The sequence below is a fragment of the Pongo pygmaeus genome, chromosome 8 (genome assembly GCF_028885625.2).
Source record: "Pongo pygmaeus isolate AG05252 chromosome 8, NHGRI_mPonPyg2-v2.0_pri, whole genome shotgun sequence".
NCBI lineage: Eukaryota > Metazoa > Chordata > Mammalia > Primates > Hominidae > Pongo > Pongo pygmaeus.
The window spans coordinates 112020978-112038661 of NC_072381.2; the positions used below are offsets into that span (position 1 = coordinate 112020978).

At 39.7% G+C, this 17684-nt stretch overlaps 1 protein-coding gene across 5 annotated transcripts in view; it reads right to left on the minus strand.

The window, feature by feature from the left end:
* Positions 1-17684, minus strand: part of SORCS1 (sortilin related VPS10 domain containing receptor 1) — a 589960-nt gene that overhangs the window by 83105 nt on the left and 489171 nt on the right. For all 5 annotated transcript variants that reach the window (XM_054503115.1, XM_054503113.1, XM_054503114.2 and 2 more), the window contains exons 15-17: positions 16533-16650; positions 14909-15039; positions 11369-11482 (exon numbers count right to left, since the gene is read on the minus strand). In XM_054503115.1, the coding sequence (XP_054359090.1) occupies positions 11369-11482; positions 14909-15039; positions 16533-16650 (363 nt within the window). The remainder of the gene's footprint in view (positions 1-11368; positions 11483-14908; positions 15040-16532; positions 16651-17684) is intronic.

Sequence of the window (17684 nt, forward strand, 5' to 3'; positions counted from 1 at the left end):
TCCCAGCACTTTGGGAGGCCGAGGCGGGTGGATCACGAGGTCAGGAGATCGAGACCATCCTGGCTAACACAGTGAAACCTTGTCTCTACTAAAAATACAAAAAAATTAGCTGGGCTTGCTGGCGGGCGCCTGTAGTCCCAGCTACTCGGGAGGCTGAGGCAGGAGAATGGTATGAACCTGGGAGGCGGAGCTTGCAGTGAGCTGAGATTGCACCACTGCACTCCACAGCGAGATTCTTTCTCAAAAAAAGAAAAAAGAAAAGAAAAAAGATGAAGGCAATATTTTTCTTTGTGAAAGTAAAACTGGAAGGAAGCATTAAAAGTCTTTGTAATCTGTGACTTTTCTATTTAGTAGTTTTTTTTTTTTGACATTTTGAGGTGGTGATGGCAAAATACAGATGTTTTTGAGTATTCAGTGTATATTAAGGTGACAGTAGCTTAGTAGCTTAGTAGATCTCTACCCTGTCTACCCTTTGGAATTAGCTGGGGGTACTTTTAAAATAGATGGATACCCAGGCTCTGCAACCAGAAATGTTGATTTAATTGAGAATTATGGGGATTAGTTTGTTTTTGTTTTCAGGTTCCCCTGGTGATGCTAGTTTGCAGCCAAGTTTAAAGACTACAAATTTAAGAAGTCAAAAACAATAGATGTTGGTGTGGATGTGCTGTAAAGGGAACGCTTATATATGGCTGGTAGGAATGTAAATTAGTACAAATTAGTACCATGTCTATGGAAAGCAGAATGGAGATTTCTTAAATAACTAAAATTAGATCTACCATTCAATCCCGCAATCCCACTACTGGGTATCTACCAAAAGGAAAAGAAGTCATTATATCAAAAAGACACCTGTACATGTATGTTTATCACAGCACAATTCACAATTGCAAAGATATGGAACCAACTTAAGTGCCTATCAGCTGATGAGTGGATAAAGGAAATGTGGTGTATATATACCATGGAATACTACTCAGTCATAAAAAAGAATGAAATAATGTCTTTTGCAGCAACTTGGATGGAGCTGGAGGCCATTATTCTATATGAAGTAACTCAGGAATGGAAAATCAAATACCACATGTTGTTACCTATAAGTGGGAGCTAAGCTATGGTACACAAAGGCATAGAGAGTGGTATAATGAACTTTGGAGACTCAGAAAGGGTGAGGGAAGAAGGAGGGTGAGAGAGAAAAAACTACATATTGGATACAACGTATGCTACTCAGATGACGGATGCACTAAAATCTTAGACTTCATCACTACACAATCCATCCATGTAACCAAAGACCACTTGTACTCCAAAAGGTATTGAAATAATATATAAAATAAATATATTATATATCTCAAAAATATATAACACTATATATGTGTGTGTATGCGTGTGTGTGTGTGTGTATGTGTGTGTATTTTTTTCAAGAAAATAAATAAACACTACTGACCTGAAGGTTAAAACTAGTGTTGTAGAACCAAATTGTCTGAGTTTAAATTCATTCTCTTACTCTATGAATTTGGGCAATTTACCCATCCTCTCTCAAATCTTTGATTCTTTGCCTACAAATTAGGGATAATTATGGAATCTTTTCCTAAAGTTCTTGGGAAGATTAAATGAGACAATGCATTGAGAAGGGCTTAGCATAGATTTTGGCACATTTACAACTTAATAAATATTAAAATATAAAAAGTTAGAAAAAAGTATTCAAGTATCAAATATTAACTTGCTATGATATTTCAAGTTCCCCCAAAATAAAAGTGACGTTCTTATTGCCAAGGTCATCTTAAGATCAAACCCAATTATGTCAATTCCTTTCTTAAAATCATTCAAAATTTCCCATGGGCTTATTCTAAAGAGTAAAGTTCAGGTTTAAAGTAAAGATCCACGACCTGACCTCAATGCATTTTTCTAGCATCGGCTCATTCCATGGCCTGACACGCGCCCTGAGCCAAGCCATTCTGTAGACTAAATGCCTTCTTTTGCCTGTGCTGTTCATTCTGCCCGGGATGCTCTTTCCTACTGGCAAACTTCTACTCATCCTTTAAAAAAAAAAATCAGCTTCAAAATCATGCTTTTTGTGAAACCTCCTCTTCCTTTTTGTCATGGTAGTTATCACATGCAACCAAGGTGAAACTGGAACTCTAGGTCTTCTTGTACCCCAGGGGGTGTTATTGTCATTGAGCAACGGTGGTCCTCATTTGCACTCACAAGAAAAAAAAGCATAAATAGTTTAATTTCTTGGCTTGTGCTATGTGCATTTGCTTTCAAGGGAAAATACTGCCTTGTTACAATGACACTAGACTTAATGAAGCAGGAAATGAAGGAAGCCTTGGGGATGCAGAAGGGGGCTAATTCTGGGTAAAGTATATGGCTAAGACTTAAAATCTTCCCAATCCACCACCTTAGTAATGTAGGTATGCAATGACAAAACAGCTATATGTGTTATGTTCATGTGTGTAAATTAAAAGAGCTATGTAACTATAGATCTCTAACATGAAGATACAGGGATACGATGGCATGGCTTAACAATTAGGGTAGAGAGAGATTCTTCTACCCCTGCATCCAGAGAAACTGCTTCTGAAAAAGTAGTAGTGGTGGCAGCCTAGATTTCCTGATCTCCAGTGAACAGGGATTATACCAGACTTCCAGGCTGACAGACCTCATTGGTGGCTGTATATTAACCACTGTGACTCTTCATCAATAGACACAGGCAGCCCCAAAATGGTGATTTATTCTTTAACTGGGATCCCATGTGACAAGGTATGCTCAGGAATGGCAATGTGTCCACATATCAACAATAATCTTATGTAGCAGCCACAGCATCAGCAATCAGGAATAGACTTCCATGGCTGACTAAGCAGGCTTTCCAAGTTTCTCTCTTCAAGGCAACAGCTCTTTGGACTATTCCCCTCAACGGAGTAAACAGACCTAGAAATTAGGGGACAGGCATAAGACAGAAGACCAGGTAAAAAGAAGAAAGCTTCTCTTGCATTAAGCAGGATGGAAGCAGATGTCATTTAATTTGAATAGTAACAGGAATGTGACTTCATTTTGAACATGAGCTTGATGAAATGGTGAAATGGGACATATGGCCACACACACTTCACTAAATCACTTAATATCAAGAATCATACTGATTGAGAATGGCTCACAGAATCCACTATCTGAGCCCACCAGTTGTACGACTAAGTTATATGAATTTGTTTTCTATCTTTTGAGCGCCTACAGTCCAAGGAATTCTAATATTGAATCCTTTCAATTGGTCATGGAAATGTTAAAGCTTGAAGGGGTCTCTAAGATCATCCAACACTATCCTTTTGTTTTTCACATAAGGAAAAGGAAACACAGTTTAGAGAGTTGCACCTCACACAGGGGACGACTGGCACGTCTGGGACTCTGGACTAAGTTTGGTGTTCTCTTGCCACTGTACCGTAGCACCAGGATAAGAATCGTTAATGCCAAGGCCATTGATGTGCTGAATCACCATGTGAGAAAGCAAGTCTCCATGTAGTGATATTCACCTTTTCCTTCATTTCCCAACCCCAGTGACATGCATGAAAAGATGGAAAATCTCATTTAAGAAAGGTTTTCTTAAGAAAGTTTTCTTAAGAAAGTTGACTCTGTAGCAACCAACAATTATTGAGTGTGTGCAGTGAGGCTGTATGGTTCTTGGCTAGAAAACAGCTACAGAGGCCCCCGCAGTGATGAGTCTGTAAATAATGCAAGTGATTGCCTTTTTGTGACTTTAAACACATGCACCATTTTTAGGGCCAATTATTCTCCTTGATGCACACTGAAAAATATCCTTGAGAGGAGAGCAGACCAAACATCAAAACCCCCAAAAGGCAACCAAAACAGAATCACTTGGGAAAGACCAAAGCCCCAGAGACACTGGAAATAGCAAATCCAGGAAATGGCAGGTTAGCAGAATCTAAGTGTTTTATGGCTTATGTGGAGAGGAAGTTTTTAAGTTTTTATTTTTAATTGACATATTAATTATACATATTTATAAGGTACAGTGTGATGTTTTGTTACATATATACATTGTGTAATGATTAAATCCGTCATATCCATCACCTCAAACATTTATCCTTTCTTTGTGGTGAGAATATTCAAACTTCTCTCTTCTGGCTATTTTGAAATATACAACATAATATTATTAACTATAGTCACTCTACTGTGAAATAAAACACCAAAAGTTATTTATAAAAAGCATCTTTTAAAACATTCCAAATGTATCTTGATAGTATAAAGATAACTATTTTGCTAGAATTTATGCGTGTATTTTTTCTTGGACCCACTATATATTTGTAAATAGATACTGAACTTAAACTTTTTAAAAATGTCTTTATTGTATAAATATCCCCATTGGAATCTCTCGAATCCAGGAGGCGGACGTTGCAGTGAGCCAAGATCACACTGCTGCACTCCAGCCTGGGCAACAGAGTGAGACTCCGTCTCCAAAAAAAAGAGTCCCCATTGCATTTTGAGAAACTAACCTGAAGAGCAGTAAGAACTGTCTTTGTACCTTCTTCCATGAGGACTTAATGGCCCCTGTAAAGAAACTCTACAGATAGAAATTTCTGTACATACTTTTTAAAGCACATCTAGAAATATCTCCAGCTTAATAGCAAGAAGAAATCTTTCCCTTGAGAAGATCATCTTGGTTTCTTAGAATAAACCAACCCAATGCCCACTTTATTTTATATTTACAGAATCTTTTGCCATTGGCATGAAACAAGTAACATGCTAGTTAATTTAGCAACTTAAATTTTGCAGTACGCTCCCTGGTTCCAAAACAGTATAAACAAGATTTAACCATATATAAGTATCACTAAATGAGCTTGTGCTTGCGGATGTGCATACTGAGATATTTATAGATACTGAAAGAGAAACAAAGAGGAATAAATTTGGGGTTATTTCAGCACTAACATGAAATAAAATACAAATGAATACTGCTTTCATTTTATTTGAGCAAAAGGAACTCGTTCAGTAATCAGCTAAACACATTATCTGGCCTGAGTGGCATAAAGGGACAGACGTGCTTTGGTGTACAGTGCTTTCATCACTTTCCAATTTTGTAACTTCATGAGCCTATGCAGTTACTATTTTTGTTTTACAAATGAGAAAACAGAGACTTACATTAAATATGTCTCAGATATTATTACTGCAGTGACAATTAAACACCAAATACATGTCTGGACTGTGGATTCATAATAAAAATAAGTTTTTTGCCTTCTTTCTTTACTCTAGAGGAGTCTTCAGACAATAACTATTGGTGATGTTACACATTTTATAAGGTGATGACTATGTGCTAGGCATTGTGCTACATGCTTTACATACAGTGTGACATTTAATCAAATTCTGAAGGCAAATAGCTAAACGTTACAGGTTAAGGAACTAAGGTCAAGGAAACAAAGTCACTTGCTAAACATTACAGTAAATGGCAGAGGTTAGATTGAACATCCTTAATTGTTTCATTCCAATTACTCCCTTTTTCACCAAACAAAACATCCCCAAATGTATTTCACTCTCAATCCATAACAGGCTGAGGCCCCAGTACCAGCCTCCTTGCTTTCCACCCTCATGTCAAATGACATGTAGAAGCTGTGAGGGCAGAGGGTGAAGAGAGGCAGGGAGCCAATCGTGGAGAACACAGCAGCAGGCTCTACCGTTCCACTGTGTGGGTATGAGAAACCCTGATGACGCTGGACCAAGGAGCAGGACTGGTGGTTACAGCCACCTGGAGGGACATTCTGCACCGAGTTCACTTTTTATTCCATCCATCCTTTCTAAGTCCTAGCCAGCAACTAAAACAAAAATTGTGCAACCATTCACTTCTACATAGTGAAGATGATAAATATTTTGGCATCTCATCAAAATACCATTTTATCGGGCACAATAATAACCGATGCCAGGATTTCCCCATCATGGAGAAGCAGGTAAACCTGAGAACACTGCTATATACACAGGGTAATAAGCTGACAGGGAAAGTAGCCATAGACATTTATAAAGTGAGGTATTTAAGAAAAAAAAATTTTTTTAAAGCAATGATTTCCTGCATGCTTCCAAGTAAACTCTCAGAAAGGTGATGCTGGGAGGTTTGGTCATTCACCCCACTCAATTCATTTTCCCACTGCATGTCTGTACCATGAGCTATGCTGTAAGAAAAGTGTGAGACAAATGAGGTGTCCAGGGAGCAACATTTATGAAGGGGCTCACTCTCTGGCCAACCCTACACTTGCGATTCCTTTGCACTTCATCCCAGCCCTGAGGCTAATACAGATTCTGCACTGACTGAGCATGAGGTGACCATGGATGGCTTAAAATGGCACTGGACACAGGGTTCCCAGTGGCTGCTTAACCCTATAAGCATGCAGGCATTGGCATCTGGGCTTGTCCTTGAGAAAACTACCATTGTGGCCCTCCCCCAGGATCATTTCTTGTTCTTTTTGCATGAAATGACCTTCCTCCCCTTATTAATTTGGCTAAATCCTACTTCTCCTTCTCCTCAGCTTTCCTTTACAGAATCCACTGGCATTTGAATTTTAAAGGAGGATGGTATTTAATACAAATGAATCTCTAAGTTTTGAGACTCACAGGCAGCCTGTGAGTAGGAAGCTACTAGTGTTTTAACCCTTACAAGGGAGAAACGTGGCAATGCCTGATACCCAGGTCTGAGACGTACCCAGTTGGCAGAGTGGAATTTGCATTATGAGCTAACAGAAACACCTCCAATTGCCAAAAGAGACTTAATTATCTTTGTATTATTTGTATAACAAGTTTTATGGGATGAGAATATTAACTGCAGCATTATTTATAGTGGCAGAAAAAGCAAAATAACCCAAACATCCATGGAAGAAGGATAACTGATAATATTATAATACATAATACTATGAAATTAAAGAAATGAGAAAGTGCCCTTATATATTCTGACTTAGAAAGATGTTTAAGACATATTTTTGAATGAAAAAGGAAAATAGAAGAACAATGTATCTAGTAGGAAATCACATATAAAAACAACCTCCCAAATTAATTTGTGTATTTTCTCTTGGGACAAGTATTTACTAGCAAATGCAAAGAAAAGTGTTTGGAAGCATGCATATCAAATAGATCACAGTTGTGTGGGGAAAGGGGGCCAGGATTGAGGTGATGATGTAAATCGGCTTTTAAACATATAAAACATACACATTTATTTTGTAACTAAATATTTTTTAAGTAAAAATCTAAATGTATAGTGGCAGCACTATTAGTGGCTACAACATGATATACTGAATCTGCTTATAAAATACCACTGAATCAACACATAGCCAAATGACATCTGTGGTGAGGGGCTGGAGTGACATTAAGGGAGGCAGAAAGTTCTTTTCCAAGATCACCAACATTTTACCTCTTGCCAACTCTTGAGTTGGCTACAGACACTGCAAATGGGAATTCAGTGGTGTGAGGCCTTCTTTGTAGATGATTTCAGGCCTTTGTCCCAGCTAAGGGTCTTCGTGTTCCTAATGCAACATGTGTAGCTTAGACAACATGCTGATCAGTGGAGTTATTATTGACAACCATTCCCGTGACTTTTGTGTGTAAGGCCCTATTTGGGTATTCACTCCTCCACCTGTGAGCATCTTACTTACGAGAGCAGGACATTTATCATACCCGCTGATGGCTGGTATTTATCATATGTTCTCTTTACACCAGCTTGCTCACCAATGCTGATGCTTTTCTGCAAAATCTTTAAATGGAACAGACGAAACCAATGGATGTGGCAACTTAACAAAAATCATTTGGGGTCAGATGCTATCGTGTAATACCCACAGAAATGAACAAGCCCCTGAGAATAAAGGTGGAGTCCTAGAAGGTAGTGTTGTAATTTTGTGACTACTAAACGTAACAACTGCATTGACCAACATTTATATACCTGGACGCTTATTGCTAAGTCACATTTTAATTGACATAATGATTTTAATTTTATATGGCATAGATGGTATTCTTTTTGAATATAAAATTACTTAAACGTCACTGATGTTTTATTTGATGTTAGTCAGAATTTATAAGATCTCAAATGGGCTGGGCGCGGTGGCTCATGCCTGTAATCCCAGCACTTTGGGAGGCCGAGGCAGGTGGATCACGAGGTCAGGAGATTGAGACCATCCTGGCTAATACGGTGAAACCCCGTCTCTAGTAAAAATACAAAAAATTAGCCGGGCTTGGTGGCCGGCGCCTGTAGTCCCAGCTACTCGGGAGGCTGAGGCAGGAGAATGGTGTGAACCTGGGAGGCGGAGGTTGCAGTGAGCCGAGATTGTGCCACTGCACTCCAGCCTGAGTAACAGAGTGAGACTCTGTCTCAAAAAAAAAGAAAAAAATAAAAAAAAGATCTCAATGAACTGAAGAGTGAGGGGTCACAGGTATCATTCAGCCTTGGTCTATGATTGAGTAGCATCTGGAACAATTTGATCCCTCTGTGTTTCAGCCTCCTATCATCAATACCAAAGACAGACTAATATAACTTCCTTGACTGATTGAGCTGGTTAAAAAAAAATCAGTTCTTAAATTAGCTTGAGGGGTTTCCAATGCCCTTTACAGTGTCTAAACATGCTAGTACCAGCAAGTAATAAAACTCTGTCTTTTGAATTCCTTCCCCATTAAGTTTAATTATCAACCTTTCCATTTTTTTCCCCCATGGTACTATGCTAAGACCTCACTGACCCATTGCTATAAAAGTGTTATTTATATTTCCTTGGATGTCGTGTTATCATTCAAAAAAATCATAGCTTATTCCTTTATTCAAAAGTTCTAGAAATCCCTAACATCAGAAATAGGAATCATTACAAAATCCTTTTCTATGCCTTCTCCTTCCTTGAAAAGAATAGTATCTATTATTTTGATAATCTTTTTATAAAAATTAAACACATTTAAAATTTCAAATACAGAGTACATAAATGGAAGTCTCACCTCCTCAAGTGGATTCTCTGTACTGTAGCTGGCTCAGGAGAAGGGGCTTTGTCAAGTAGAACTGGCTGATTGGTAAGGTTCCTATCTCCTTACTTCTCCTTTCTCCTTCTTCCTTCCCTTTTTCTCTCTTCTTTTTTTTTTTTTTTTTTTTTTTTCAAGAGATGGGGGTTTCCCTATGTTGTCCAGGGTGGCCTTGAACTCCTGGACTCAAACGATCCTTCCACTTCAGCCTCCTGAGTAGCACGGACTATAGGCATGTGCTACTACACTAGCTTCTTTTTAACTTTTTATTATCAGAATTTTCAAGTATGTATGAAGAAAAGTAATGTAATAAATTCCCATGTACTCATTACCCATCTCCAAAAATTATCAATACTTATCTGTTTTTTAACACATTAAAACAAAACTCACACAAATATGTATCTCTAAAAAGTAAGGCTTTTTTCTTAGCCTAGCCAAAATGCCTTTATCATGACTAAATATATAAGTATAATTCTTTAATATCACTTATGATGGTTAATTTAATATGTCAAGTTGACTGGGCCATAGTATGCCCAGATATTTGGTCAAATGTCACACTTCTGTGGGGTGTTTTTTTTTTTTTTTTTTTGAGACAAGAGTCTCGCTCTGTCACCCAGGCTGGAATGCAATGGCGCGATTTCGGCTCACTGCAAGCTCCGCCTCCCCTGGGTTCACACCATTCTCCTACCTCAGCCTCCTGAGTAGCTGGGACTACAGGCGCCCACACCCGGCTAATTTTTTGTATTTTTAGTAGAGACGGGGTTTCACCGTGTTAGCCAGGATGGTCTCGATCTCCTGACCTCGTGATCCACCCACCTCGGCCTCCCAAAGTGCTGAGATTACAGGCATGAGCCACCCCGCCCAGCCACTTCTGTGTATTTTTAAATGAGATTAACATTTAAGTCAGTAGACTGAGTAAAGCAGATTGACTTCTCTAGTGAGGGCGGGCCTCATCCAATCAGCTGAAGGCCTGAATTCAACAAGCTGACAGTTCCCAAAGTAAGAGAGAATTCCTTCTGCCTGATGGCATTCAAATTGGAACACTGGCTTCTTTTCCTGCCTTCGGTCTTGAACTGAAAGATAGGCTCTTCCTGGGTCTCAGGTCTGCTGGCCTTTGGACTAGAACTACAACATTGGCTCTATGGTTTCAGGCCTTCAGACTCGAACTAGAACTAGACTGTCAGCTCTCCTGGGTCTCCAGCTTGCTGACCTACCCTGCAGATCTTGGGACCCGCCTACCTCTACCTCCATAATCAAATGAGTCAATTCCTTACAATAAATCTCTCTCTTTTTTTTTTTTTTTTGTGAGACAGAGTCTTACTTGGTCACCCAGGCTGGAGTGCAGTGGTGTGATCCCGGCTCACTGCAACCTCTGCCTCCTGGGTTCAAGTGATTCTCCTGCCTCAGCGCCCTGAGTGTCTGGGACTACAGGTGCACACCACCATGTGAGGCTAATTTTTTTTTGTATTTTTAGTAGAGACGGGGTTTCACCATGTTGGCCAGGCTGCTCTCAAACTCCTGACCTCAAGTGATCTGCCCGCCTCAGCCTCCAAAAGTACAGTGCTGGGACTACAGGTGTGAGCCACCATGCCTGGCCAATAAATCTCTTTCTAAATAAATATACATCCTATTGGTTTTGTTTCTCCGGAAAGCCCTAACTAATACATTACCCGAATTAGTATAGGTTCAATTTTCCTCAATGGCTCAAATGTGTCTTTTTACAGATCATTTGTTTGAATCAGAATTTAAATAGGTTCCATGAGCTATTTTAAAGTGTATAGATACCAACTACATTTGAGACAAATTTATGAATTTTTTTCCTTATTATAGTATTTCTTAAATAATATTGCATAAGCCCCATGACACAGAATATTAAATATCAAATTTTAGAATGTGATTCTGGATTTACAAAGGTCAGAATGCATGTTTAAATGTGTCAAGACTGAACATAAAGAGAAAGCAAAATACATTCTTATTAACACTAGTATACTTTTGAAAAGTCAGTGAGTTCGTGATTCCAGGTTCCACATCTATAAAACAGGAAATGCAAATATTAAATATCTATTTGGCCTTCCTCATCATGGATACAATGAGGGTAAAAGGTAACTTTACAGGATTAAATAGCTTGAAAACAAAGTGTCGAAAAAATGAAGACATTTTTATTTTAATATCATCATCGTGATATTCAATCAAGACACATTTCTTTTTTAAATTTGCAACTGGAATCTTATTCTCACATGAAACTTGCACTATTAGCGCAAAGTTGTGCTTCATTGTTAAAATGAACAAAAGCAATTACATTGTGCTGTAAGGAAATATGCTTGGTCCTTGATCAGAAGTAATTCTGTCAGTATAACATGTGCTGAAAGGCAGCAAACGTTGGCCTCTCAAGGTCACTACTCCAGACACTTACCCAGTACTATTGAGGTAACTCTGTCCCAAGCTGCAATCCTTTGACAGAGAGGATGGATTGAACCAAAATGCCGGCAGGCACTGGCCATTACTGTGTCGCTCATAACCATAGTCGCTGTTAGGAAAGAGCCGAGAAAAACCTTTCACTAGGTGGCAAAATTACTGAAAACAATTCCACGTCAGTCCACAGCCAAGTTCTACACTAATCAATTAGTCAAAGCAAACAAACAAAAACAAAAACAAACAAACAAACAAAACCACAAGCATTCCCTGAATCAATGACTTCTCAAAAATAGAACTTTTTCATAGAATATTTATCAATTATTCAGGAAAATATCCTACACAGCCGGTCATTCCATTTAAACACTCTTAAGCTGAGAGAGTAGATTGTGTTCTCATTAGAAGGATACACAATACAGGTGGCTGGGCCCAGAGAAAGCTGTAATGTGAAAACGGGCAGTGGTGGAACTCAACCCTTGGTGAGAAATTCATCACAGAGTTTAACACGGCCACATGTGGCACAGTCCTCATTACTGGTGATGTCTTTGGGATGCTCTTCCAAGACATCTGGATCTACCAAGTAGAGCTGAGCCAGGTCTCTCTGTGTACACTCCATATGCTTCAAAGTTACAGCCAAAAAGGAAATGTCCTTCAGGAGTGTCTCGAGCATTCCCCTAAGGAAATGTTTCATACTAGGCAGTTAGCGCTGCCAGTTGGGACTAACTGCTTTAAATCCTCACTATTTCGGATATAGTCAAAGACCTCCCTCTCAGCCTCCTCTCATTCATGCTTCCAGGGGCCTCTGAGTTGCCTGATATTCTTGGCTTCTGGCAGATGAACCTGGGCACAGAGAATGACAACAAATTGCACCTCCACATGCACAGACAAATCGCAGGCAGCAATTGGCAAGCATTAGTATGAATTGGCCCATCTGTGTAATGGAGGTGAGATGCTGGCACACAAGGGTCAGGAATGGAGAAACAGGCTCAGCTCAGGGGCCTGTCACCAGGCAGCTGGTACTTAGAATTTTGCACATACCAGCAGGATTTGGTGCTGGTTCAATGCAGCATGAGTAGGAAGACTTCAGAATTGCTGCCTATAGGACAACCAGTGTTTGCTTCGGGGAGTTACTTTACAAATGCTGGAGAGGGACAGGCAAGGTCATTTGGGGGACTGTCCAGGAGAGGGCCAAACCAAGAAGAAACACTCAGTGACAATCACCTTTCATTACACTACAGCCAGGTGTAATCACCAAAACTCCAGCTACTAGCAGAAACCCAACAAGGTTGTGATGAGCCTTCCCAAATATTTTCAGAAATCATGCAGTGACAGAAATCCCACTGGACTAGAAAACCTTACAGTGAACTCCTTCATGATTCATTTCCCACCTCTCAGAATGCATTTCAGCTGGCGGGATGAGTAGCGGATTCCAATCACAAATGAATGCAGGGATTGGGCCAAGACTAAGGGGCACGAGGGATGCGGGAGAGGAGAAATCTAATTGCTTTCCTTATCTGGTATTCCTTTCATTCTGGACTAGCTTACAATTGAAAAAGAAAAATGACAACAACAACAACAACCACAAAAGACTGGCTTACTTTGAAGCCTGTAGAAAAGATTCCCAGAGAAGCAAATGTTTTGGGGAGAAATCAGGACATTGGGATAGCTCATCTCATTTTTTTTTTCTCTTAGGTTTTCTACCAGAGAATAAATTTGCCTCCTGCTAAAGAATGGCTGTTTCTTAAGGCAAAAGCTAAACCACTAATGTAGGATGCTAACTTCCTTTGCAAATCTTCCTTGAATAGGGTAGATGAAGAAGCAGCAGTGGCTTCAGAAAGAGGGATGCAATGAACGACTTAAAATCTCATGGTAGTTTTCCCTGTGAATGCATTTCAGGATGTTAGTCTCGAAGGCTAGTACAGAGATAAAATATTTTTGTCATTATAATAGTATTGCACTGACTGAAACAGAAGTCACAACTAAGGAGGCCCCTGAAGATTTCGATGATTTGAGCTCCCTGAAGATTTGAGCTCCAATGTAACTGAAGCTCTGTTGCCCTCTGGCTGAGCCCGAAGGATACTTCATTGGCTCTTGGCTTGGCGTCCTCACCAACAAGGGGGTACAGCTGTGGGTTACTGGTCTGACTGCTGGCTGCCACTCTTGTCAGACCTTCCTAGTACTATTTATTCAGAGAATATCTCCAGATGTCCACCATAAGAGAAGGCTTAACTTTTCTAAGATATGTGATGTGTATGTACACAGTATCTCAGTTCAATCACCGATATTTTAATGATTCAATATGTAACCTGAGATTGCTATACAGCTAGAAAGAAACTGTTAAAGAATGACTTTAGTTCTTATGCAGGTCAAGTTTTAATTCTTTAACACATATGTACATATTTAGTGACTGTGTTTTCTAAATTAAAAACAAATAAATACATGAAAAGCAAAAAGAAGAGGGAAGAAAACAATGGAAAATACCAAGGGAGTTACCACCTACTTGTCCTCAATAATTTGTAAGCCTTACCTGAACAATTAACACTGACAACAAGCCAAGGGCTTCACGGTGCCCACAAGCTAGCTTTCTGCTGAGCAAATGTCTCAAGAAGGACTCTTTGGCACTCTGAGTTTAGTTTAACCTCTAAATGTCTCAGTACTTCTCCAGTTTAAATTAGCTTAATCCTGGTAAAGCAAAAAGTCTCCTTTATCACTACGTTCACCGACTTACAGATTTGCAATGCCATTGAACCCATGCTTGATCTGAGTTCAGCAACATCTTCCATGAATCTCATAAGCTATGGTCAGCTAACTATGAATTGAAAACTTGCAGGGACAGAAAATTTACTGCCTTAAAAGGCTATTATTCCACTACAGGAAATCCTAAATTCTAGAAAGCTTTCATCTTGAAGACAAATATGTTTGTTTGCTCCCTAAAAAGTCCACTTACTGTTTCCAGTGTTGCTGTTTGAAGCAGCACAGAAAGAATCTGCATTTTTTTTGAGATAGTCTCACTCTGACGCCCATGCTGGAGTGCAGTGGCACGATCGTGGCTCATTGCAATCTCTACCTTCTGGGTTCAAGCGATTCTCCTGCCTCAGCCTCCCGAGTAGCTGGGATTACAGGTGCCTGCCACTATGCCCAGCTAATTTTTGTATTTTTAGTAGGGATGGGGTTTTACCATGTTTCCCACACTGGTCTCAGTTTCCCAGGCTGGTCTCAAACTCCTGACCTCAAGTGATCTGCCCCCCTCAGCCTCCCGAAGTGCTGGGATTACAGGCATGAGCCACCACGCCCGGCCAAATCTGCTGGTAATGAAGATAATTACCAGCCATCTTCGGAGTCCTCTTTCAGTCTAAAGAAACTCTTGACTATTCCACGTACACATGCACATAGCTAGTAAACTATGAGGTAATTTTATAAGAATATGAAGCTTGCCACTTAGCCCTATGTATGTTACTATTATTTCAATTCTAAGCTTTCATTCAGGCCCACGTGGATTTGATACACCGAATGGCTCCAGGAGATAATTGCACAAGCTCACCAATCAAAATCAGCCTCAGTGCAGACACAGGGTTCAGATTCCATAGCTCCTGCATATTTTCCTTGCATACACTTCCGCTCTGATTTTCGCTTCTTATATATTCTTTTTGCTCCCATGATACATGCTTCCCCCTGTAAGCAGAGAAGGATCACAGATACTTGGGCACATAGCTTGGACTCTCCCTGCACCACATGAGCGACATTTAGGGAGACATCTGCACATCTTAGTGTAACGTAAACTTTGGTAACCCTCTTTGTGCTAACAACATTTTCCTTTTGCGGTCTAGAGCCCTATTATACAACCTGACTATAAAGGCAATCCTAACAATCATTGAGGATTATTAAATAACATCCTTAATTTTGTGTGCACTTATCAAACCTTTATTTGGCAAAGTGTTGGGTGCAGTGCTATGAAGGACACACAGACTCAGCCTGTACCTAGTGTATTGCCAATAAATCTGTAGTAATTAAGTTCAATTCCCCTATAATAAAAGATTTATACAGTTGGTCATTTATGAGAGCATGAAAGAGGAGCATTGCTAAGAAATATAAACATCCATTTTGCCTCGATTTATTATGCCTCTGCCCACACAACTTTACAGCACAGATTTTAATGTTCCTCTACCAGACAAGCGAGAGAGCTAAATTCAGTGTTTTCCCACAAAATAAATAAAAGCTTTGAATATCACAATGCTTGTGCATCCCAAAGGAGAAAATATCAGCAATGTAAATGAGCAATTTTATTGTTGAGCCTCTGAATAGGGTGGGTGTTTCCAGCTAATGCAGGGCCCACTATCAGACACACTCCTCCTTTTGTGTTTCTGAAAGATCAGAGAATTTTGCTTAATCTACTGTACACCATCTTTCTTGAGCAAACTCACTTTAACTGGCTTCATTACACATCTATATTTACATATATTAATTGGTCTAGGTTTGAGGTATATGACGTTTCTCTGCCTGAATATGGTGATGGCTTTGCAGCAGGTACTTCTACCATATCCTTTGAGAGATCTGCAGAATGACTTGTACCTTGGGAAATCAAGGGAGAGACACTTCCATCCAAGCATTTTGATATAAGCTGGATATGTGAGAGTCCAGGACAAATGAAAGTTTCCTATTAATAATTCTGCATTCTCATACCAGGAGTGCCTTGCAAGGAGGCAAAAAGTACTATATAGTTCCAAGGAATCAAGGCAAAGGGGAAGAAGGATTTCTCCGGCAACACTCACCCAGCATAATTTTGTTATTCTATGTCTCTGCATTGCTAGATAAAATTGAAGATCTCTTCCTCATCCCTGCCCCCACCATGCAACCATATGACATTCTCAGATGAATTATGTTTGGATCTGAGTGCTGAATTGGTGTTTCATTTTGAGTTGTAAGCCTAAGCCAAGCACATTTGAATTTTATCTCATTATATCCTAGCACAATAAAAACAGAAATGACTTCACAACAAGCTATTAATGGTGAGTTTGTTTACTGCTGTGGAACACAAATGTGTAAGAAAACAGTAGATGGACATTTTGGCCTACAGCATCCTAGTTCCTATACCTTAGCAACTAGCTTTCCCCCAACACCACTCATGCTTCCTGCCCAGGCCTTAGTCTCAGTTCTTTTCCTCCTACCTGGCTGTGCAGCTGCCAGGGTCTATAGTCCTCTTCGGCACACCGTCTATCAAAAATGGACTTGTAATCTACTTTGACCAGCTGCCATTCAGAGCGGTGGCTGAAGTGTCCAAACACTCTACAGAGATCATGGTGATAAAAATCATTACAATGATAACAATGTAATGAGTAATAACAACAGAGAGCATTTGTGGAGTGTTCACCCTGAGCTAAGCACATTATATGAATCATATCATTTAATCCTCAAAACGCATTCATGAAGAGGGTACTTTTTTTTTTTTGAGACAGAGTCTCGCTCTGTCACTAGACTGGAGTGCAGTGGTGTGATCTCGGCTCACTACAACCCCTGACTCCCTGGTTCAAGCAATTCTCCTGCCTCAGCCTCCCGACTAGCTGGGATTACAGGTACGAGCCACCACACCCAGCTAATTTTTTGTATTTTTAGTAGAGATGGGGTTCCACCATGTTGGCCAGGATGATCTTGATCTCCTGACCTCATGATCTGCCTGCCTTGGCCTCCCAAAGTGCTGGATTACAGGCGTGAGCCACTGCGCCTGGCCGAGGAGGGTACCATTACTGGATCCACTTCACAGATAGATAATATGAGATTCAATGAGTTTTGTTAACATTGCAAAAACAAAATCAAGTCATAATAACAGGTAGAACCAGACCCAGAGTGTTTAATTAAAGAGCCCACTTGTACATATTGTGCCACAGGATTGGTTGGGAAAATATGGTTGAGAAAAACAATCATAAATGCTGTATTCTATGTGGTCCAGGATTAGACTTCCAGGTTATCTTGCTAATGTACATAGTTCCCATGGTTTCCATGCTATTTTACCTTCCCACCAGCCCCTAGTGAAAGTGATCAGCAGAACCAAGTACTAATAATGGTTTCCTACATTGCACATTCTACTCTCTTTACTCAGAGAGACTTAAGTATTTACTGAGATGTTTGAATTACCAACCATAGGTTTGAAGAAAAGCCATGAAGTGGCCTGTTGGGTCAGTTTTTTAAAATCTGTTTTGAAAATATAAAAATTGAAGAAAGACAAATTATGGAATGCATTGCTAATTTAGCTATGTTTCTCATTGAGAAAAGTGTAGCTATTAGGCATATTAGATTTTTATTGTTGTTTCCTACCATTAAAA